General features: G+C 42.9%; 1 protein-coding gene across 3 annotated transcripts in view; it reads right to left on the bottom strand.

Annotated features, from left to right (window-relative positions):
* The window catches only part of cabin1 (calcineurin binding protein 1), a 589,218-nt gene that overhangs the window by 7,599 nt on the left and 556,953 nt on the right, over positions 1–24,666 (bottom strand). For all 3 annotated transcript variants that reach the window (XM_041202355.1, XM_041202357.1, XM_041202356.1), the window contains exons 33-35: positions 19,622–19,910; positions 11,149–11,325; positions 1,295–1,512 (exon numbers count right to left, since the gene is read on the bottom strand). In XM_041202355.1, the coding sequence (XP_041058289.1) occupies positions 1,295–1,512; positions 11,149–11,325; positions 19,622–19,910 (684 nt within the window). The remainder of the gene's footprint in view (positions 1–1,294; positions 1,513–11,148; positions 11,326–19,621; positions 19,911–24,666) is intronic.

The following is a 24,666-nucleotide window of genomic DNA, read 5'->3' as shown; positions in this document are numbered from 1 at the left end:
CAACCAAGAGATTAACACTTGGCTATATTTAGATGCATTAAACTATATATCAAAATGACAATCATTAATCTCACTGATTAGAAAATGGGTAAAACAAATTAAAAACATAAAAGACTAACAATCCCTTAAAACTATCTGCAGAAATCATAAAGTATCAAATTCATTAAAGCTCATCAATAACAGAAAATTGCAACATGAGGTTGTCTGAATATTCATGATCCATCCCTTTCAGTAAAATTAACAGAGTGGTTTTGAGAGAGTTATGCATCCAGCAGGCTTTCAGCCCTTCAGTCTGAGCAGGATTTGAACCAAGATCCCCAAGGTGAAGAGCCATTGTCTAACCCATTGCATTACTCAATCTCCCCTGTCTATTTCAATAGTTTTACTACTTGATTCTGATAAAGGTCTGCAAACCTCTGATGCTCTATAAAATGGACCCTCAGAAGTGGATGAACAGATTCTGGTTGGCTCTTCCCATTCTGGTGGGTTCCAAAGTCTTCCTGATACAGCCTGCACCAAATGTTTTTTGTTTATTTTTCAAACCTAATGGTGACAGCAGTCATTGTTGAGGACTGACATGGGTATCTCATAGTATCATAAAATGGTTTCAGTACATAAAGAGGCCATTTGGACAACATGCCCGTGCTGGTTCCCTGCAAGAGCAATTTAGCTAGACCAACTCTTCCCTGCAAATTTCTCCTTCCAGATATGTATCCAATTCCCTTTTGAAAGCCACAACTGAAGCTGCTTCCACCACACACTCAGTGCATTCCTAACCCCAACCCTAACCACATATTGTGTAGAAACTTGTTTTCTCCATACCAGCCTTTGGTTTTTTTGTCCCCAATCACTTTAAATACATGTCCTCTGGTACTTGGCCTCGGTCAAAACTTGTTGAACTTTATGTACAGAAGGAGCATTCAGCCCTGCAGCCCTCTACATAATTCTTGCCTCACCCCACCCCCTGCCATGTCTTTGTTCATTCAGTATTGTTCTAATATTAATGCCGCTTAATCACTGAGACAACCGTCACTGGAAATAGTTTTCTCCTGATTTACATTCTGAAAATCCTCCAAAATTAGGAACATCTCCATTAGATCTTCTTTTAACCTTTCCAGACAGTAGGCACCAGATTTAGTGCCCACGTGGCCAAATGTTACTGCCAATCTTATGAGATTTTTGAAGAGCTGACTGCATTCTCCCAAAAACAAACAAACAAACACACAAAAACGGAAGGTTAATCACTGCATAAATAAACACAAGGGAAGAGGAATAGCCATAGATGATTCCTTACCTTCAATTTTTGCTTGGTTTCCTCGGACACACTACCTTTTGGTGACAATAGGGTTGGGGTCGGTGGTGTAACTGTTATCTCTGGTGGAAACTTTGCCACAGACGATGGAATGAAAAGCTTTGGCATGTTTGGAGGGACACGTGACTTTATTCGACTGCTGTCCCCCTTGCAGGACTGGGACGTTGAGGTGGTAGAGGGTTCATTAATGGAACTGGAAGCTATGGAGGAGTAACATAGCAATCAACTTAGTCACATGAATTACAGCAGGTACACAGTACAGCAGTTTTCATTGTGATCATGCTCAACTCCCACCACCAAACTAATGAGCTTTGTATTCTATTAATCTATTATGCAGCATTTTAAAAATCACTACAAACTCCATTAAGGGATATATATATATATACCTATATGCCTTTAATGTTTAGGAGCAACTTTTCTTTTGTTACAGACAGGAAGCGGTTTAATTTAAACAGCAATAATTTCTCCTCTCACCACCCATCTGTAAACAGAAAGGTGTTTTGATTTGTTTCCCTCTTTATAAGCAGTGGCGTATTTTCCCAACACAGCCCCAGTTTTGGTACGATCTCATTTTCTAGAAATAACCCCACAGCAAACTCAAGATTGGATGGACTCAAAAGGATTATTTTACTTGCACACACTCAAAATGAGAAAGAGGTTTGCAATATCACCCTCGTATTCAGATATGACACTGAGGGACAGAGATAAGAAAGATTTACACTACAGAGACTACAGAGAAAAGAAATATTGTTTCATGTGGGTTCCAGAATTCAGAATCAAAGTCCAATGAGGTATTACTTCACAGGGGTCGTTGGGCTGAAAACCATGCCTCGTAATTCACTTTTCCGTTGGTGTTGACTTTACACGATGAAGTAAGCATGCAGAGATGAATCAGTCTTGTAGGCAATGGTACAGAGTTTCCAGCAGAAGCAGTGGAGGTAGGTACGTAGCCAGGTGTTCAACCAGGGCAGAGCACCTTTTTCATGAGGCTGCTAGTTAGATGTTAAACAGCACACTCAGCTTTGCAGCTCAGCAAGACAATATTACTGGTGCCACAAGCCAGAGCCCCATGTCACATCACACCCGCCTCTCCACGCTGTCTTTGACAAAGGATGTGTATTGCTCCGAGTCCGAGAGATTGTTAAAATGTCTCAACCATTAAGAATTGAAAGGAAGGTTGCTGGGCCCTTCATCTTAGCTGATGAGTAGACTCCGGTTGGCCAGCCTGGGTTATGAAATGCAGATGGCCCTTATATAGCTCTGTATGAATTTAGTCTGTACAGCCCAAAGGGGTTCATTAGTCAGTCCACAGAGATAACGATTTGCAAGTTTCCCCGATACTGCCAGGCAGCTCCTTTTGCTCGGGGGTCACGGCGTGCATAGATTCAGCCATTTAAAGGTCTTTGTCCAGTTTTAAATTTTTAGAAATGGCAATGAGCATATGTCCAAAATAAGTATACAGTCTTAATCCCTCATACTATCCTTAATAATCTATTACAGATTTGCACCTTCCCATCCCCTCTTGTCTGTATGCTGTGTTTTATATCCCAGCAATCTGTGCAGTTTAACTGCGATCAATTTTACTTTCACAGAAAAGTTCAATCCCTACTCTGTAGATAACAACCTAGTGCATGTTATTAGAAATAGCAGCACCTGTGCATGTTACAAGACAAATGATTCCCTGTGTAAATTATAGAGAACCACAGCCCCTGTGTATGTTATAGCGATATAGCAGCCCAAGTATATTGTAGAGAAACAGCAGCCCTTGTGTATATTCTAGAGAAATAGCAGCCCCTATGTATATTGAAGAGAAATAGCAGCCCCTATGTATATTGAAGAGAAATAGCAGCCCCTATGTATATTGAAGAGAAATAGCAGCCCCTGTGTATATTGTAGAGAAATAGCAGCCCCCGTGTATATTGTAGAGAAATAGCAGCCCCTGTTTATATTGTAGAGAAATAGCAGCCTTTGTGTATATTGTAGAAAAATAGCAGCCCCTGTGTATATTGTAGAAAAATAGCAGCCCCTGTGTATATTGTAGAGAAATAGCAGCCTTTGTGTATATTGTAGAAAAATAGCAGCCCCTGTGTATATTGTAGAGAAATAGCAGCCTTTGTGTATATTGTAGAGAAATAGCAGCCCCTGTGTATATTGTAGAGAAATAGCAGCCCTTGTGTATATTGTAGAGAAATAGCAGCCTTTGTGTATATTGTAGAGAAATAGCAGCCCCTGTGTATATTGTAGAGAAATAGCAGCCCCTGTGTATATTGTAGAGAAATAGCAGCCCCTGTGTATTCACCATAGGAGGTAGCAGCCTGTGCACAGTAGAAGGGATAACAATCCTCGTGGACATTTCTAAGAAATAGCAGGCCATGCATATTACTGAGAATGCTAATCTCAGTGTACATTATTGGGATTAATGCCTCATGTACTTTTTGGAGATCAGCAGCTCCAGTATATATTAGAGGAAATATGAGAGCTGTATAGATAATAGAGAGCATCAGGCCCTATGTACATTTTAAGAGGCAGCAGGCCGCGCGGGGACCGCGAGGGGCAGCAGGCCGCGCGGGGACCGCGAGGGGCAGCAGGCCGCGCGGGGACCGCGAGGGGCAGCAGGCCATGTGGATATTTTGGGGAACATCAGTCCATTGGTACACAGTCCCCTACCGCTTATAGTGGATTTACAATATTCATGCTACATGTTCAACAGACTAAGGCACTTTCTCATGACTAAGTTTACCTATGAATTTACCAATTAGGAGGAGCAGGACATTCAGCTTCTTGAGCCTGCTCCACCATTTGATAGGGTCAAGGCTGACCTGATTCTGGCCTCAACTCTACTTTCCGCTATCCCCTAAAACCTTTGACTCCCTTATCAATTAACAATCTATCTATCTCAGCTTTAAAAAATATTCGATGACCCTGCTTCTACCGCTCTCTGGGGCAGCACACTCATGATTCCCTGAGAGAAAAAAATTCTCCTCATCTCAGCTGTCAATGAGATATCCCTTATTTTTAAATGGTGTCCCCTAATTCTAGTCTCTCCCACAAGGGGAAACACCCTTTCAGCACGTACCCTGTCAAGTCCCCTCAGAATCTTCTATGTTTTAATAAGATCGCCTCTCATTCTTTTAAAGTCCAATGGATACAGGTCCAACCTTACCTCATTAGGTAACTCTTTCATCCCAGGAATCAGTTGGGTGAACCTTCTCTGAACAGCTTCTAATGCAATTATATTCTTTCTTAAGTAAGGAGACCAAAATTGTACACAGTACTCCAGCTGTGGTCCCACCAATGCCCTGTAAAATGTAACAAAACATCCCTACTTTTATACTCTATCCCCCTTGCAATAAATAACAACATTCCATTTACTTTCCTAATCACTTGCTGTGCATGCATATTAACTTTTTGTGATTCATAATTCAGGACAGCCTGCTGCCCCTCATGGTCCCCACGCAGAGCTCTGCAATTTTTCTCCATTAAATAATATGCTGCTTTTCTATTCTTCCTGCCAAAGTGGAAAACATTTTCCCAAGTTATGCTCCATCTGTCAAATTTTTGCCCACTTACTTATCGATATCCTTTTGTAGACTCTATGTCCTCTTCACAATCTACTTTCCTACCTATCTTTGTGTCGCCAGCAAATTTAGCAACCATACATTCCGTCCCTTCATCCAAATCATTGATATAGATAGTAAATAGTTGAAGTCCCAGCACTGATCCCGGGGGCAATCCACTAGTTGCAGCTTGCTAACCCAAAAATGACCCATTTATCCCTACTCTCTGCTTCCTGTTAGCTAACTAATCCTCTATCCATGCTAATATGTTACCCCTGACAACATCAGCTCTTATTTTGCATAGTAACCTATGATGCGGCCTTTTGGAAATCCAAGAACACCACATCTATAAGGTCCCCTTTATCCATGTTGCTTGTTACTTCCTCAAAAAGCTCTAGTAAATTATTCAAACATGATTTTCTTTTCACAAAACCATGTTGACTGCCTCAATGTATTACGATTTTCTAAGTGCCCTTCTATAACCTCCTTAATCATAGATTCTAGCAATTTCCCTATGACAGATGGTAGCCTAATGGGCCTGTAGTTTCCTGCTTTCTATCTCCCTCCTTTCTTGAATAGAGGAGGTACATTCACTGTTTTCCAATCTGATGGGATCTTTACAGAATCCAGGGAATTTTAGGAAATTATGACCAATGCATCTACCATCTCTGTAGCCACTCCTTTTATGACCCTAGGATGCAGACAATCAGATCCTAGGGATTTGTCACACATTAGGTCTAATCGTTTTCTCAGTGCCCTTTCCCTGGTGATTGTTATTGTTTTAAGTTCCTCCCTTCCTTTCACCTCTTGATTTACAAGTATTTTTGGGATGTTCTGTGTGTCTTCTACAGTGAAGACACACAGAAAATATCTGTTCAGCGCTTCCACCATTTCCTTATTTCCCATTATTATTTCCCCAGACTCTCTCTCTAGATGATCATTTAATTACACTTTTCCTTTCTAAATACTTGTAGAAACTCTTTTATATTTCCAGCTTTCTCTCATACTCTAATTCCTCCCTTTTTTTTGTCATTCTTTGCTGTTATTTGAATTCTGTCCAATCTTCTAACCTGCCACTAATCTTAGCGGAATTGTACACTTTTTCTTTCCATTTGATACACTCTTTATCTTATATTTTATCAGGGCAATTCCCACCTCCTTTTCCAGTTTGGTAAATTGAAGATCAGAAATCTGGGTTATCTTGTACTCTAGTGGAAGTCCAATTCTCTTCATTTTCTAACTCTGTTTGCCTTGATGAATAAATGTGATTAGTTGGTCTAGTCTGCCGAATATCTGATATCTGTGGAATATTCCTGCTTATCCTCAACACTGAGAATTCTCACAAATTCTAGTTTGTTAATTTCAGCTTGACTTATTTTGCAAGAGTTAATGTGAAAGCTGCATGTTACAAAGGACTGTGCATGTTGTAAAGGACTGTGATCCGATTATGGAAACCATCACAAGCTACGGAATGAAAAGACGGTCCACAAGTTCCAGAAACAGTGACAGTAACAGGGAAATGCTATATCATGTAAATATTATTAGATGAGGATTAAATGATTTATGAGTCACATTTACGATTTCCCAACTGGCGGCTAGTCATTTGCACGTGGCTTTATAGTTTTGAGCCATAGATAGTAGTAAGAACTTAGGCATGACAAGCTAGGGCTCTCAAACACAATCACATTTAATATTTGGGCCCATGTTAATTTGAATATTTTAGGTGGTTTGATAAGGTCTGATGACAAGTGTCACTGGCACTTACATTAACAATTAATGTGTGAAAGAATCAAATCAATTTTGAAAGAAAACTGAACACTCGAGTGCTGGAGAGTAGGACTCAGACACAGGAAACCCTCTAACAAAATTCCAATCGGTGAGTATCCTGTTCAGCTGCTTTTACCAGTAAATGTCTGGTGTTGCAGCTGTCAAAAATGATAAGCTTCTTGTGGTGAATAATGTGTTTTAGCATTTTAGCCACAAATCTGAAATAAGATGTTATGGGTTGCTCTAATAAGAATCAGCTCCTTGCTTAGTTTTTATGGTAAAGGGACATTGATGTAAAAGGCTGTCTTTCATGAATCATTTGGGGAAAAAAATCACTGTTACAAAAGTATCGCGATTAATCTTTCGCAACGTTTAGCTCTGGACTTTAGGCATCAGTTCATGTGTTTGATCAAGTCAGCTAACCAAGATTCCAAATTGACATTGCTGCCCTCATTGAAACCTGCCTTTCTGAGAAGGGGCAACTGAAAGGACGAGCAGGGGATACACCTTCTACTGGAAAGGAAAGACTGACAGTGACTATCGTGTCCTAAGAATTGGTTTTGCCATCCAGAATAGTACTGCTGGAACTCCCCAGTTGTATAAATGAAAGACTCATGACACTTCACCAACAGCTCCTAGATATGAGACAACAAGGTAGGTAGGACAGTAAGTTGCCAACAGGAGGTAAAGAGTCTACAAAGGGATATAGATAGGTTAAGTAAGAGGGCAAAAATTTGGCAGATGGACGATAATGTCGGAAAATGTGAACTTGCCCAGTTTGGCAGGAAGAGTTGGAAAGCCAAATACTATTTAAATGGAGAGATTGCAGAGATCGGTGGTACAGAAGGATCTGGGTGTCCCAGTGCATGAATTACAAAAAATTAACATGCAAGTACAGCAAGTACGGCAAATGGAATGTTGGGCAATTATTGCAAGGGGAATGGAATATTAGGGAATGGAATAATAGGGAAGTTTTACTGCACTCTGTACAGTTTTGGTCTCCTTATTTGAAAAAGGTTATAATTGCATTAGCAGTTCAGAGAAGGTTCACTCAACTCATTCCTGGGATGAAGAGCTTATCTTATGAAGAAAGGTTGATCAGGTTGGGCCTATACCCACTGGAGTTTAGAAGAATGAGAGGTAATCTTATTGAAACATACAAGTTCCTGAGGGGACTTGAACGGATACCAGGAGGATGTTTCCACTTGTGGGAGGGACTAGAACTAGGGGACACAGTTTAAAAATAAGAGGTCTTCCTTTTAGGACTGAGGTGAGGAGAATTTTTTTCTCTGAGGGTTGTTAGTCCATGAAATTCTCTTCCACAAAAAGCAGTGGAAGCAGGGTCATTGAATTTATTCAAGGCTAAGTTAGATAGATTTTTGACAGACAAGGGAGTCATGATTATGTGGGATGGTGGGGGCAGTTGAGACCACAACCAGATCAGTCATGATCTTATCAAATTGGAGGAGGAGACTCAAAGGGCCACATGGCCTACTCCTGCTCCGAAGTTCTATGTGCTTAAGCTTTGCTGTAACCCATATACCATAGTCATCAGCGCTTATGCCCTGGCCCTGGATTCCATTGAAGATTTTAAGGAGAACTTCTATTCTGACCTTGATGAAGTCCTCACTGCCACCCCAAAAGAAGAAAATATCACCCTTCCAGGGGTCTCTAATGCCAGGGTTGACTGTGACTCCAATATCTGGAGTAGAGCCATTGGGGAAAACAGGGTGGGAAAAGCCATTGCAAATGGCGTCCTCCTGTTTACAAAGTGTGGCCTCATTATAACAAACACTGCCTTCTGCCAGAAGAAGATGCACAAAACGACACAGAGGCAACCTAAATCAAAGGACTGGCATCTCCTGGACATGGCACTGTTCGGGCTAAAGATCTGTGAGGAAAAAGAACTCCCTCCTAACCTTAGGAATCTGACAACTGTAACCATCTTCGAGAAGGGAGATAAAACATGCTGTGGAAATTATTGAGGTATTTCTCTCTTGCCATAGTAGGGATAATCCTGACATGCATTCTCCTGAATTGCCTACTTCCTGTGGATGAGGAAATTCTTCCAGAGGCAGTGTGTGGCTTTAGAACTTCCCAGGGGAACCTCTGGCATGGTCTTTGCTGCCAGGAAAATCTAAGAAAAATATCCAGAACACTATCAGGAACTCTTCACTGCATTCAGCAACCTGACCAAAGCATTTGACTCAGTAAATTACAGGGGCCCATGGGTTGTGTTCCAAAGGTTTGGGTCCAAAAGGTCTCATCAGAATCCTGCAACTGCTTCATGATGGTGTGGCTGCAACTGTCTTGAGTGGGAGATCTGAGACAGATGCCTCAAAATCTGGACTAGGACTGGGTCAAGCAAGGCTATGTTATAGCCCCCATACCAGTTACGATTAATTATTATTTGACAGTGGCTATTCACCTCAACAAAGATAAATCGTCCTCTGGTTTCATTATTAAATACCGTTAAGATGGAAAGCACTTTAACCTCAGCACCTCCGTGTCAAAACTAAACCGGCCCCCATAGACATACAAGAGCTACAATTTGCGAATGACTGCAGGGTCGTTGCCCACTCTGCACCGGATTTACAAGTCACTCTCAATCTCTTTAATTCTGCATACAAGAAATTTGGCCTGTCCTTGAATGTTGCCAAAACAAAACTTGTATCAACCCACACCTGGTCAACCAAATATTCCATCTCCCATATATGGAAAACAACCAAAGTCCAGTCATGAGAATGTAACAGACAGGAAGGGGTTGAATTTAAACAGCCCTGATTTCTCCTTTCACCACCCATCCATTAACAGGAGGTTGTCTTGATTTTGATTTCCCATTTATAAGCAGGGCATATTACCCAGCCCCTCAGTTTTGTTGTGATCCAATTTCTACTAATAACCCCACAGAAACCGCGAGATAGGGTAAACTCAGAGGGTTAGCTTATTGGTACACATTCAAACACGAGAGAAGGGTCGCAACGTGGTGTCCTTTTTCACTCATTTAATAAAAGAGGAGGTAATAGAGAAAGAAAGATTTACAGGGCAAAGACCACAGAATAAAGAGTTATTGTTGAGCCCAGAATCAAAGTCCAATGATGTATTCCTTCACAGGGGTCAGCTGGTTGAAGACTGATGCTGGATAATTCACTCTTCCAGTAGAGATGACTTCCATGGTGAGATAGGCATGTAGAAATGAATTAGTCTTGTAGGCAATGGTATAGAAATTCAGAAGACCTAGTAGAAACAATGTAGATGGGGGCCACGCTCTTGTTCTGAGCTGCTGGCAGACTGAGTGGCAGTAGAGCAAGACAGGGTAACTGGTTCTCCCAGCTAGGCAAGTCATGTCACATGACTCCCAATTCTTCACTTTGGCTTTGACAAAGGGTGTATATTCCTTTGTCTGAGTTTGTTAATGGTTGAACCATTAAGAATTTGATCGGAAAGGTGTAGGGTCCTTTGTCCTAGTAGACTGGTAGACTCCAGTGGTTAGGCCTGATTTATGAAATGGAGATGGTCTTGGTATAATTCCTTATCAATTTGGGTCTCTGCAGCCCACAGGGTCATTAGAATCTCTTCAAAGATAACAAGGTGACAGCTTCTCTGATACTGCCAGAGCGTTCCATTTGTTCAGGGTTACAGGCAGACATAGCTTCAGCCTTTTTAAAGTCTCTGCCCAGTTTTTAAAATTTTAGGAAGTAGCCATGATATGGATTTACTTCATAGAAATATTGTGAGGTCTTAGCTCTGTTATAAGAAATAGAATCAAGTCAGGCGAGGTCACTGGCAATTGGAATACTGTGCTATAATGTACCCGATTATTCTCCTCACTCCATATCTTTTTCCAGCTAGCAAGGAAAATGATGAGTTGTTGAAGCTGACTAGGGGAAGAGGTGTTCCCCTTGCTTTTATGTAGGATACACAGAACTCATTAGTGTCTGTGATGCTGAAACATTGGATATGAATCACTTTATTACTACAGTTCCTGTGCCCTCTGACATTCATTCATCAGTTGCTTGTTAAATGGATTCATAGATAGTATCACTGATGTGACTAAACACAGAACACTGAAAGACACATTACAAAGAACCTGAAAATTCCATCCAGTTACTTAAAGAAGATTCACTCACTGTTTAACAAATCTCATTACAACCAATGACTGTTATATACAACAGAGCAAGTCTGTCCTGGAAGAGGAATGCATTGCAGGGTCAGCTCTAGGGAGTTGTGTTCCCAGAGTAATGCTTTTGGTTACATTGCAAATATAAGATTAAGACAGAATGCATACCCTGATGAACTTACTTAGTTTACCAAATTGAAAGGGAACAATCTGAGAGCAATCAATTACCCTGCAGGAGTGAGGTACAGCAGTGGTAGGAGATTGGAGAGGCTTGATGTTGAGTGTGCTGCTGATGCTGCCTCCCTTTGGCAGCCAGCACCTTGTTGTGCCCAGCACAAAGACCCATGGTTGGTCTACTCATCTGTTAGTTACCTGCTGCTAGATATACTCACTGTGAGTGGAGCAGTGTGCAGGATGGGAGCTTTCATCTTGTTGAGTGTAAGTGCCCTCTTCTTGCCAATGAGCGGAATCATGGGATGAAGCAACGGTTGCCATTTTCATCTGGTGGCACAAATGAGTCTCCTGGTGCTGATAGCTCAGTCCTTCTAGAGGCTCCTCTGAATCATCATCTGAAAAGCATGATGCATAGAACAGACCCAACTGACTCCAGTTCATTATTTCCTAAGCTCATTGTTTCCTAAGTCATCTAGTGTTATCACCAGGCTTATTTCAGATAATAGCACCAATATAACAGCTCCATCACACATTAATTCAGCAACAATATATTTCCTATGTGACACTCAATCCAGCTCATCAAATTGGTCCCTCCATCATAGTACTTCAGCACATACTGTTAAACAGCTCAATATTTTTTCTGCAGACATGGGCCAGGGTTGGAAAAGCTGAATTTGAAGGATTTTTCAGTTCAAGATAATTGCTGTGTAATAGGATTCAAACAAATATATTGGGCAAATACTAGTTTTCTCAGGAAGTGTGCGCTGAGATGAAAATGTTACATCTTTTAAAACATGGATGTACTGTAACAACTTCCAAGGGGTACTGATGGGATATAAAGTGGAAAAGCACAAAATACTCTCATATTCTGAAAGGAAGAAAAGCCTTGCATTTTGATAGCATTTTTCATGACCTCAGGTCACCCTTTTGAAGTGCAGTCACTATTCTAACGTAGGGATTATAGCAGTAAGGTTCCACTCAAACAGCAACATAATAATGATCAAATCAGCTGTTTTAGTGATGTTGGTTGTGGAAATGAGATTGGTCAGGATGCTGTTGCTCCACTTTGAAATTGTGCCATTCAGTCGTTTATAAAGTGGGATTTTTGATAGCGGCACGGGCCTCAGTTTAATACTTCATCTGAAATCGCATCGCCCTAGACAACGCAGCACTCCCTCAGTGCTGCACAGTGTCAACCTGGATTATTTGTTTAAATCTGCAGTTCTAACTTGAACCCCCAACCTTCTGACTCAGATACGAGAGTCAGGATTGACACAATTCTGCACTGACTGTCTTTAGGATGGATTTCAGGTAAATTCTTCAAGTCCAAGTTCCTTGAACTTACTGGGCTAAGTGCCTCACTGTCTGCTGGCCAGTGGCTGCCTGTTTACAATTTGTCAAGCACCAACCAGCAAGTTTCTACTTTAATATTCAGTCACCTGCAGCCAGTTGGTACTCCATGGATTGCCTTCATTTTGGGCAAGTGCGGAACAAAGTACAGCCATTTCAGCACCATGACGGGAGCAAGGCTGTTGCAATGCAGCCCTGTGTACCAACAGACATCAGGCTACTAGACTGTCCATAAAATTTTCGGAAATGTATGATCACGTCTGAGGTCCAACTAAAGTATTAAAGTCCCCTCTGTCTACTGAGTCCAAGTGAAAGAGACTTGCTGCAATTCCAGTCAACACTTGTCCAATGTATCACAATGCTCACAAATGGGGACATCTCACTTCAATGGGCCATTAAATGACTAGTGCAAGATATGGAGCAACAGTAGAGTGGTATTTTGAGATTTAGTTTATCAGCTTCGCTTAGTTGATAACAATCTTTCTCTAGTTGGAAGATTGTGGGTTCAACTCCCAATTCAGGATTTGAACAAAGTTTAGGCACAGACTTGAATATTGTACTGAGGAAGCATTTCATTTTCTGAGGTGCTATACTGCCATGTTAAACCGAAGTCTCACCTTGTCTGTTTCATTCATTCAGAGGGATCTTACTGATCCCATTGCACTTCTTTAATGGGAATTGGGAATTCTCTCAGTGCCTTGTATAACATTCATCCCTCATCAGATACTATCTATAAACGGAATAATCCAACATGCTTGTTTGTGGGGCCTGGTTGCATGTAATTTGTTGCTGCATTTACATACATAACAGCAACTGTACTTCAAAAGCAATTTGTCCTTGGGATGTTAGGGAGGGGGGATAGTCACACAGACACTGCAGATCGCAGGGAAAATGTGGAGAACTTTTAGTGGGTCAGCCATACCTCAGCACTGAAATAAAAGCTGACACTCCAGTGCAGTACTGAGGGAGTGCTGCAAGGTCAGATGTACTGTCTTTCATATGAAATGTTAAACTAAGGCCCCATCTGTCCTTTCAGATGCATGTAAAAGATCCATGGCACTATTTCAAAGAGAGCAGGGGAGTTATCCCAGTATCCTGGTTGTTTGTGGGAGCTTGCTGTGCGCAAAATTGTAATGTGCTTCCTGTGTGACAACAGTGACTCACTCCAATAGTACTTCATTGGCTGTGAAACACTTTGGAACATCCTGACGTTGTGACAGATGCTTATGTAAATGCAAGTCTTTTTTAACTTACTGTGGTCAATGTGCGAGTGTTTGTATATTTAGTAGGTCAGTGCATAGAAGTGAAAAAATTTAACCACTGCAAGCTCGAGACAGCCAAAAAGGTACTTTAGGGGAATGCCCACATTTGTCACTCATACATATATCTTGTATTAGTGTGAGAGATAGGTATATAGATTATAAAACCAATACTTCATTTAAGGAACTTGGCTGCTTGTCAGATGCTCATTCAAGACACAGCTTTATGAAGCTCAAATGCCAGATTCAGCTCTGACAGGGTGTTATTAAACTCGTGTAGTTAATAAAACCCTAATCTCACAACAGAAGGAGCTGCTTGTTCCTCTTACCACCACATGGTGTCTAACCTGCTTTGGCAATGCGGGCATTGGTGCAACAATATATCAAAACCACACCATTTAAATTTTAAGTTCTGTGTGCGTATATTATATAAATATTGCTGGCATGGCCTTTTTTTCTAAGAAGCTCCACAGATGAGTGAAGCACCCCAATAGTGAAAACATTCCCTCAGAAAGGATATTGCTCATTGCTGCACACACATCACTTGCAGGTCTTGGGATCTTACTCTTCATGATGAAATGAGCTCAATGAGTCCATAATGAGGGGGCACAAAATTCTTTTTGTAGAAATACAGAAAATAGGAGTAGGCCATTCAGCCCTTCGAGCCTGCTCCACCATTCAATATGATCATGGCTGATCCTCTATCTCAATGGTTTCTCCCCATACCCCTCGACACCTTTAGAGTCTAGAAATCTATTTCCTTCTTAAATATATTCAGTGACTTAGCCTCCACAGCCTTCTGTGTTAGAGAATTCCATAGGTTTGCCACCCACTGAGTGAAGACGTTCCTCCCCACCTTAGTCCTGAATGGCCTACCCCGTATCCCGAGACTGTGATCCCTTGTTCTAGACTCCCCAGCCAGAGGAAACATCATCCTTGCATCCAGTCTGTCCAGCCCTGTCAGAATTTTCTTAGTTAAGAGGCAAGAGAAAAATAAATCATTGCACAGTGTGGTTGCAATGTAGAATTCCCAGTCACAGCAGGGACCATAAACTCTTTTCAAAGGACATTAAATAGTTGCTTGAAAAGGGGAATCAGCGAAGGGTATAGGGAACAAATAGGAGAGCGAGAACAAGCTCTTGTGGAGAAGGACATTGATTAGACTTAATGGGCCGAATAGACTTTGTTCTGGAACATTTCAAGACACTGTAATTAGGATGGACCCAAGGTGCCCAATTTGGAACAAACTTAGCCCAACTGCCCTCTCTGATTGACTATTCTAATCCTTGGGCCCCTTTCCCTCACCCCTACTCAATTTATGACTGATTTAGACAACAAAGACTTTTACCCGGACAGAATTTATAAATGGAACGAAAAGTTCATCAAAACATTTTTTAAAAATCTGCTTGCTGCCAAGCAGCAAGTCATTTTCAGAAATTGTTTCCAGCCCTTACTGGAACACCAAGTTAACCAAAAGCATCCATCCAACTCTCACTGCCAGTTAGCAATAAACTCAATCTCTGCCTAACTACAGAACAAACAGACCCAAAACAGTACATCTGCTGTAGCAACATCTGTGCACTGTTCACGATAACAAAACAGTGGGGCACAAGCCCAGTTCTATCAGCCCTCATGAACACACACATTTGATCATGGTTAAGGGCAAAGCAGGGGCCAAAGGTTGCACCTACACGTGTGGCTTAGCAGCTCACCCTGGCAGACTGATCTCATGTAACACTGGGCTGCAGGCTACACAGCAATATTGGTAGGCGCCGAGGAAGAATGGTGCACGGCAAAAAAGAGAATGAATGGGATAAAGAAATTGGAAATATTCTACTTCCAATAAAAAAGGACAAGGTCTGCCCTGGTTCAATAAACCACAAAACTCTCAGCATCAATCCAATCTTTGGTCTCTGCTGAGTTATCTGATCTCAATCAGATTAGCATTTGGGAGGCTACAAATATGGTGAGCATTTACAAACTAGTTGGAGGTATGAGGTAGGGAGGGAAGATTCCTGTCCTCAATCCTGTTGGGCCATAGCCGTGCGCAGATATTACACAAAAATAGGATCAGGGATTAACTGTGGCAACTCAGGTCAGATGTCAGCAATTGAGCCTTTGCAACAAAGTGGTTTTGGTCTCTGAAAAAGAGGCAGGCTTTGATGTAACTGAACAAAGGTTTTCAAAGTTATGAAGGGGAATTATAAAAAGTTGATCACATTTTCATATTCAAGAATGAAAGATGTGGTTTAAAAGTCAGGAACATTTTTTTTATTCCTTTATGGGATATGGGCATCACTGGCTAGGTCAGCATTTATTGTCCATCCCTAAATGCTCTTGAGAAGGTGGTGGTGAACTGCCTTCTTGAACAGCTGCAGTGCATGCGGTGTAGGTACACCCACGGTGCTGTTAGGAAGGCAGTTCCAGAATTTTGACCCAGCGACAGTGAAGGAACGGTGATATATTTTCAGGTCAGGATGGTGAGTGGTTTGGAGCAGAACTTGCAGTTGGTGGTGTTCCCATGTGTCTGCTGCCCTTGTATTTCTAGATGGCACAGGGTCACGGGTTGGAAGGTGCTGTTGAAGGAGCCTTGGTGAATTACTGGAGTGCATCTTGTACATAGTACACGCTGCTACCACTGTGCATCGATGGTGGAGGGAGTGAATGTCGAAGGTGGTGGATGGGGTGTCAATTAAGCAGGCTGCTTTGCTCTGGATGGTGTTGAGTTTCTTGAGTGTTGTTGGAGCTGCACTCATCCAGGCAAGTGAGGAGTATTCCATCACACTCCTGACTTATGCCTTGTAAATGATGAAGTGGCTATGGGGAGTCAGGAGGTGAGTTACTCCAGTCTCAGCCTCTGACCTGCTTTTGTAGCCACAGTTTTATATGGCTGGTTCAGTTCAGGCTCTGGTCAATGATAAACCCCAGGATGTTGATAGTGGGGGATTCAGCACCGATAATGGCATTGAATGTCAAGGGGAGATGATTAGATTCTATCTTACTGGAGATGACAAATGCACTTGAGTGGCACAAATATTGCTCACCTAAACATTGTCCAGGTCTTGCTGCTTGTGGACACAGACTGCTTCAGTGTCTGTTTAATCGCAAATGGTGCTGAACATTGTGATATCATCAAGTGAATATCCCCACTTCTGACCTTATGATCGAAGGAAGGCAATTGCTGAAGCAGCTGAAGATGGTTGGGTCTAGGACACTACCCTGAGGAACTCCTGCAGTGATGTCCTGGAGCTGAGATGACTGACTTCCAACAACCACAACCATCTTTCTTTGTGCTAGATATGGATCCAACCAGTGGAGAGTTTTCCCCCCGATTTCCACTGACTCCAGTTTTGCTAGGATTCACCTCACCTCTTGTTCAGCTCTTTTGACCATGTTTGGCTGTAACGAGGTCAGGTGCTGAGTGGGCCTGGCGGAACCCAAACTGAGCATCAGTAAGCAGGTTATTTTGGACTAAGTACTGCTTGATAACACCATCAACAACCCTTCCATCAATTTGCTGATGAGCGCTAAGTAGACTGATGGGGCGGTAATTGGCTGAGTTGGATGTGTCCTGCTTTTTATGGACAGGACATACCTGGGCAATTTTCCACATTGTGGTAGATGCCAGTGTTGTAGCTATACTGGAACAGCTTGGCTAGGGGTGTGGCAAGTTCTGGAGCACAAGTCTTCAGTACTATTGCTGGAATATTGTCAGGGCCCATAACCTTTGCAGTATCCAGTGCCTTCAGCCGTTTCTTGATATCACTTGGGGTGAAATGAATTGGCTGAAGACTGGCATGTGTGATGCTGGGAACCTCAGGAAGAGGCAGAGTTGGATCATCCACTGGGCACTGCTGGCTTAAGATAGTTGCAAATGCTTCAGCCTTATCTTTTGCTCTGATGTACTGGGCTCACCCCATCATTGAGGATGGGGGTATTTGTGGGGCCTCCTTCTCCAGTGAGTTGTTTAATTATCCACCACCATTCATGACTGGTTGTGGCAGGACTGCAGAGCATAGTTCTGAACTGTTGGTTGTGGGATCGCTTAGCTATATTTATCACATGCTGCTTAAGCTGTTTGGCACACAAGTAATCATGTGTTGTAGCTTCACCAGGTTGACACCTCATTCTTTGGTATTCCTGGTGCTGCTCCTGGGATGCCCTCCTGCACATTGAACCAGAGTTGATCTCCTGGCTTGATGGTAACGGTAGAGAGGGGGATGTTATTCTTACATGGGATTTGGGCTTCGCTGGATAGGCCAGCATTCATTCCCATTCCTAATTACCCTCGAGAAGGTTGTGGTGAATCACCTTCTTGAACAGCTTCAGGCCATGTAGGGTTGCTACACCTACAATGCCCACATATGCAAGGCCATGAGGTTACAGATTATTGCAGCTGATGGCCCACAGCACCTCATTGATGCCCAGTTTTGAGTTGCCAGATCTGATTGAAATCTTTCCCATTTAGCATGGTGGTAACATGATAGGGTATCCTTAGTGTGAAAACTGGACTTCTGTCTCCACCTGGCCTGTGTGGTAGTCACTTCTACCAACAGCATCATGGACAAATGTATCTGTGACTGTGTAGATTGGTGAGGATGAGATCAAGTATGTTTTCTCCTTTTGTTGGCTCCATCACCACAGACCCAGCTTAGCAGCCATGTCCTTTAGGACTTGGCCAGCTCAGTCAGTAGTGGTGCTACTGAGCCACTTCTGGTGATGGACATTAAAGTCCCCCACCCAGAGTACATTCTGTGCCTTAGCCACCCTCACTAATTCTTCCAATTGGTGTTGAACATGGAGGAATACTGATTTATCAGGTGGGGTGGTAGAGGCAGTAGGTGGTAGCCAGCAGGAGGTTTTCTTGCCCATGTTTGACCTGATGCCATGAGACTTCATGGGCTCCAGAGTCAATGTTGAGGACTCCAAAGGCTACTCTCTCCTTCCCCTATACCATCGCTGCTGGTGGGTCTGAACCAGATGGGTTTTTACAGCAATTGACAATGATTTTATATGCTATTGTCTCACTATAACTGAGACTAGCTCTTTTTAATTCCAGATTTTTTTTATTAATTGAATTTAAATTCCACAAGCTGACCACAAGACTGAACCCTTGTCTCTAAAGCATTAACCTGGGCCCCTAGGTTACTCATCCAGTGATATTACCACTGCACCACAACCTCCCCATAAACTGAAGAAAGAATTGAGAGAGAACGATTTCAGCCGAAGGATAATTGACATCTGAAACAAACTGCAAGAAACAAGACTGAAATGAGGATCATGGTTGGAGGATAGCATTTAGGATAGTGAGGTAGCGATCAATCAAAGGGTGCGAAGAGGTTAACAATTTTCTCCCGTTCATAAACTTTCCAGTTTTCATATGTTCAATAGGCTGTTGAAATTCATTGTTAAGATCACTCATGAGCTGTTCATGTCCAGGGAGGCTCTGGCAACATTTGGTGTCCAGACTCCTGCATGAGTCACTGCCTTCAGGAGATGAGAGGAGAGCAAAGTGGAGTAAAAGAAATGGAAACCAAACACCCCCTCCCATGTTGCCCTGCACAAAAATTAAACTTACCATGGAACGAAAGCACATTTTTTGAAACCATCTCATTGACTTCACTGTTACAAAAAGGTGCCAAACTCCAGACTTATCTTAACCATACCATATCCCACCAGTCTGACTTGCCTGTTGCACTGTCATCCCTGCTCAATATCAACTCTTGGTCCACATCTGCAATTTAAAGTTCTCAACCTTACGTTCAAATTCCTCCAGGGCTTCACCTCCATCTCTGTAACTTCTTCTAGCCCTAAAAATATGCCCAAAATTCTCCATCCATTTGACTCCAGCTTTTTTGTAGCCCCCTCTCCCCATCCACCCTTTAGCCGCATAAACCATCCATCTCCTGGAGGACCTTTCTTAAACTCCACCTCTTTTATCAAAGCCTTTGGTTTCCCCTCCCAGTCCATCTCCTGGGTGTCCAGTTTTCTTAGGTCTCTGTAAAATGCCTCAGGATGTTTTTCTACATTAAGGGGGAGTATATAAAAGTAAGTTGTTGTTTTGAGCAACAGTAAAGATTACCTTGAGTGAGATATGACAGGCTGGACAGTGTCTCAGTTGGACCAGCAGTTTGGGGTTCTAAGTCTCTTGGTGTCAACATTGGCGTAACCTCAGCACCTCGCAGGTCCTCCTGGGCAGTGTGGCTTAACCTGGTTTTAGACTGCGAGTCACTTGGCCTGGGGTTTTCAGTCACCACTGTACTGAGCGTAGTCGAAGTTAGAGCAGTTGTGGTGACTGTGCTTGGTGTAGAAGGGAAGAAGCTTTCCTTACAGTCCTTGGAGTATTTTGGTGTGGTTGGTGTCTCTCCCGACTGCAAAACACAAAAATTAGCTTTAGGCCTTTTATTACAGAATTCAAAATATGACCAACATTTGGCTGGTCAGGGAATCATACCAGATTCTTCTAAAAAATGCCTGATATTCTAGCACCTCCATAGGATGGTGAGGCCAACACTGTTATGGGTCTGGCGGGAACACGTGCCCCTCACAATGCTTCTGTTTAATTTAGAGTTAAATCCGCCACTCTCTTTGGGTTTGTGAACTTCCTGTGATTGTAAAAGGTGCTATCATTGTTACAAGTATACCAAAGCAGCTTGCAGCTGACCCTTTCATTTCACTGCTGAACCTTCTTACTCTCCCATTCTTGGCCTTGAGTTGGTACATTTAACCCTCTGTACTCAATCACAAGAGCACAATTACACTGCCCAATACTTTCAAACTTGTCAATGTTAGGCCTATATACATGTCACAAAGTGGGTCCTGATCCCCTACACATTGAGGTATCAGTCTCAGAAGTGAGGAAATACCCTGTGGAGTTCAGCAATACGTCATCAATGGTAAAACTGTGCCAAGGCTTGCCCGGGAGGAGTGGAGAAATCTGCAGCTTTTACCGAGAATGGGGAATGACCTAGCGTAGATTAAAGAGGAGAAAATGATCCTTACAAATAAATAGACATCTAAATGTTAACATTAGATAAAAACAAAAATAAAAACAAAAAACTGCAGATGCTGGAAATCCAAAACAAAAACAGAATTACCTGGAAAAACTCAGCAGGTCTGGCAGCATCGGCGGAGAAGAAAAGAATTGACGTTTCGAGTCCTCATGACCTTTCAACAGAACTGATTGAATATTAGGAAAGGGGTGAAATATAAGCTGGTTTAAGGTGGGTGGGTGGGGGAATGGGGGGGTGGGGGGTGGGGGGGGGGGGCGGCAGCGGGTGGCGGGTGTGGTGTGGTTGTAGGGACAAGCAAGCAGTGATAGGAGCAGATCATCAAAAGATGTCACAGACAAAGGAACAAAGAAGTGTTGAAAGTGGTGATATTATCCAAACGAATGTGCTAATTAAGAATGGATGGCAGGGCACTCAAGGTGGGTGGGGTGGAAAGACTAGCAGGCCATAAAAGATTTAAAAATAATGGAAAAGGTGGGAAAAGAAAAATATATATAAATTATTGGAAAAAACAAAAGGAAGGGGGAAGAAACGGAAAGGGGGTGGGGATGGAGGAGGGAGTTCAAGATCTAAAGTTGTTAAATTCAATATTCAGTCCAGAAGGCTGTAAAGTGCCTAGTCGGAAGATGAAGTGTTGTTCCTCCAGTTTGCGTTGGGCTTCACTGGAACAATGCAGCAAGCCAAGGACAGACATGTGGGCAAGAGAGCAGGGTGGAGTGTTAAAATGGCAAGCAACAGGGAGGTTTGGGTCTTTCTTGCGGACAGACCGCAGGTGTTCTGCAAAGCGGTCGCCCAGTTTACGTTTGGTCTATCCAATGTAGAGGAGACTGCATTGGGAGCAACGAATGCAGGAGACTAAGTTGGGGGAAATGCAAGTGAAATGCTGCTTCAATTGAAAGGAGTGTTTGGGCCCTTGGACGGTGAGGAGAGAGGAAGTGAAGGGGCAGGTGTTGCATCTTTTGCATGGGCATGGGGAGGTGCCATAGGTAGGGGTTGAGGAGTAGGGGGTGATGGAGGAGTGGACCAGGGTGTCTCGGAGGGAACGATCCCTACGGAATGCCGATAGGGGGGGTGAAGGGAAGATGTGTTTGGTGGTGGCATCATGCTGGAGTTGGCGGAAATGGCGGAGGATGATCCTTTGAATGCGGAGGTTGGTGGGGTGATAAGTGAGGCCAAGGGGTCCCCATCATGTTTCTTGAAGGACGGAGAGGCTCCACGAGATGGGTATTGTATATCTCCAGGGTGAGAAGTCTAACGCCTGATCCCCGGTGGGCGGGTAAGGTGGATAATTTGTACAAAATGGTAAATGAACTTGTATAGTCTGGCATAACATTGTTCAGTAAAGATGATTCAAAAATACTAACCATTTACAAAAGCTGATCATAGCAAGCTCAATGAGGTCCTGCAACAGGTGGGAAGCTGGAATACCAACTTTATTGGACAACTCACAAAGTAACAAACTTCCTTTTATTGCATTCTGCCTGCCCTTCCCTTCCCACACCCAGCTGATTACCAGTGACTGTGGAGGACACCTGGACGGATGGGGAAATGAGAATCATTGTCTTTCTTCACAGTTTCCCCCACCAAAATGTTTACTGAGTATTAGCTTGGCTCTAATTGGTCTGCACAGAAACTGGTAAACATTGATCCCCCTGCTGAGAGAGAAACACACTGAAGAATATTCTTGTGGCTGATGCCAATCCACTCACACACTGCTGTGGTGCAAGATGCTAAACGGATTACTCAAAAATCCTTCAGCAGGGATAATGCAAGCTTGCGTTAGCAATGCAGGGACAGGTTGACAAGTGAATAAACTGAACATTCAACCTAACATTAAGTTTCAAGTCACACCAAACTATTAGAGCCTAATGCAGGACCACTTGAGAGTCTGCTCCACACTCCACTTGAGAGCTCACTCCTGGCCTACCACTCCAGGGCTCACTTCAGCCTCATCCAGGATGAAAATGGTAAACTCTGCAGCCACCTTCAAATAGTACCAATTCTATCTCTGAACAGCAGAAATTCTCAATATCAATAACTCAGAACAGAGAAGCTGTCCAAATTAACAGATCTCCATGACATTGTGGTGATCTTGTGTGACCTGGTTGATCTCCTCCATAAACTTGAGGCCATCCAAGACTCTGCTGCCCATGCTAACTTGCACCAATCCCGTCCCCCTACCATCCTTGTGCTCGCTGACCTACACTGATTCCTGGTTATGCACTGCAAAGTTTTCCTCATTTTCAAATCACTCCATCTCCTTGCTTCTCCCTATTTATGCAACCCATCTACAAGATGCACTGCAGCAATTCACCAAGGCTCCTTCAACAGCACCTTCCAAACTTGCGACATCTACCACCTAGAAGGACAAGGGCAGCAAATACCTGGGAATACCACCACTTGCCAGTTCCCCTCCAAGGCACACACCATCCTGACTTGGAAATATATCACCATTCCTTCACTGTCGCTGGGTCAAAATCCTGGAACTCCCTCCCTGGGTGTACCCACACCACAAAGATTGCAGCGGTTCAAGAAGGCTCACCACCACCTTCTCAAGGGCAATTGGGGATGGGCAATAAATGCTGGCCCAGCCAGCGAAGCCCACGCCTCATGAACGGATAATAAAAAAAACCCTCCTCCAGCCCCACAACCTTCCGAGATATCTGCGCTCCTCTAATTCTGGCATCTTGGGCATCCCTGATTTTAATTGCTTCACCATTAGTGGCCATGCCTTCAGTTGCCTAGGCCCTAAGCTCTGGAATTCCCTTCCTACACCTTTCCACCTCACTTTCCTCCTTTCAAAACCCACCTCTTTGGCCAAGCTTTTGGTCATTTGACCCAATATCTCCTTATGTGGGCTATGTCATATTGTATAACGCTCCTGTGAAACGCCTTGGGATGTTTTGTTACATTAAGGCTGCTATATAAATAGAAGTTGCTGTTGCACAGATTTCAGACGGACGGACTGCTGCTAATTCTTCACACCATATCCACTAATCTCTGCCGCCAGCTTAATTCAGAGTGCTATATACTTGTTCTAGACTTGTACTAGAGACATTTGCTTTTTGGTGGGGCAATGACACACAAATAGGTTAAAATGCTGATTCAAACACAAGTGAAACACAATGTTTGGATGCAGTAACAAGTTGAGATTAGAAAAAAGCTCTGGCAAACGTCACTACAGCAACACAACCTTCAGCCCCATAACGTGCAACATCCAAAACAACTAAAACCCTTCTCCCTCCATTTGAATTTACATCCCACATATTATCTGATCAAACTCAGATACTAGAATTAATCAGAGGACATGAAAGAGATATCTGGAACTGGATTTCTACAGGTTGGCTGTAATATCCCATTCCCACTTACTACTGTACTGCCCACTTCCTTCCTTCAGCTTGTCCAGCTCGCTGCTCTGAAACCCGAGTGCTGCAGCATTCTCACACTCTGATATGCCCGGTGCAGCTTCCCAATCTTCTGCTCCCTTTTTCGACTGAGACTGGATGCCAAGGCTACATGTAAATCTATTATGTCCAGGGTACACCTCCAGAAAAGGATGACAGAAGCACCATGGCAACCACTCTCTGAAACCGTTAACAAAATGGATATACTCAACCAGACACTGAGTCAGGCTCTGAGGCTCTTTAGATTTTCTCTCGCTCACAATCATTAAACCCCCTCAACAATTTACATAGCAACTCTTGGGAAAATCACATGGCATAACACTTGTATCTTATTTATTTTTATAAAAGGAGGCACAGAAACTGCAGCTCAGTGAGAAGGCTGAACTGCTACAAATCTGGACTTTGTGCCTTCTATTTATACTTGAAAAAAATGATCCTTTCTCTTCGGGTAGCATCCCTGGAATACATAGATATCTGATCAGTTTCATGGTCGTTCGAACTATGAGGAGCAATTCTCCCTCCAATTTCTGAGAAGGTGCCTGAACTCTACACAGCCCCTGTTTATGCTGATAGGGTGTTATGTTGGTGATAGGAAAACAATGGCAGCTTTAGGTAATTAGGTATCTATTGTTCATAACATGCAAAATCTCCTCAGGTGTCATTTTCAAAAGCAAGAAATACACTAAGCTGCACATAATATTGCCCCATTCAAA

Source organism: Carcharodon carcharias, chromosome 13 (genome assembly GCF_017639515.1).
Source record: "Carcharodon carcharias isolate sCarCar2 chromosome 13, sCarCar2.pri, whole genome shotgun sequence".
In the NCBI taxonomy this organism is placed as follows: Eukaryota; Metazoa; Chordata; class Chondrichthyes; order Lamniformes; family Lamnidae; genus Carcharodon; species Carcharodon carcharias.
Note: the sequence above shows the minus strand (reverse complement) of the source record. Positions and strands in the feature narration are given on the sequence as shown.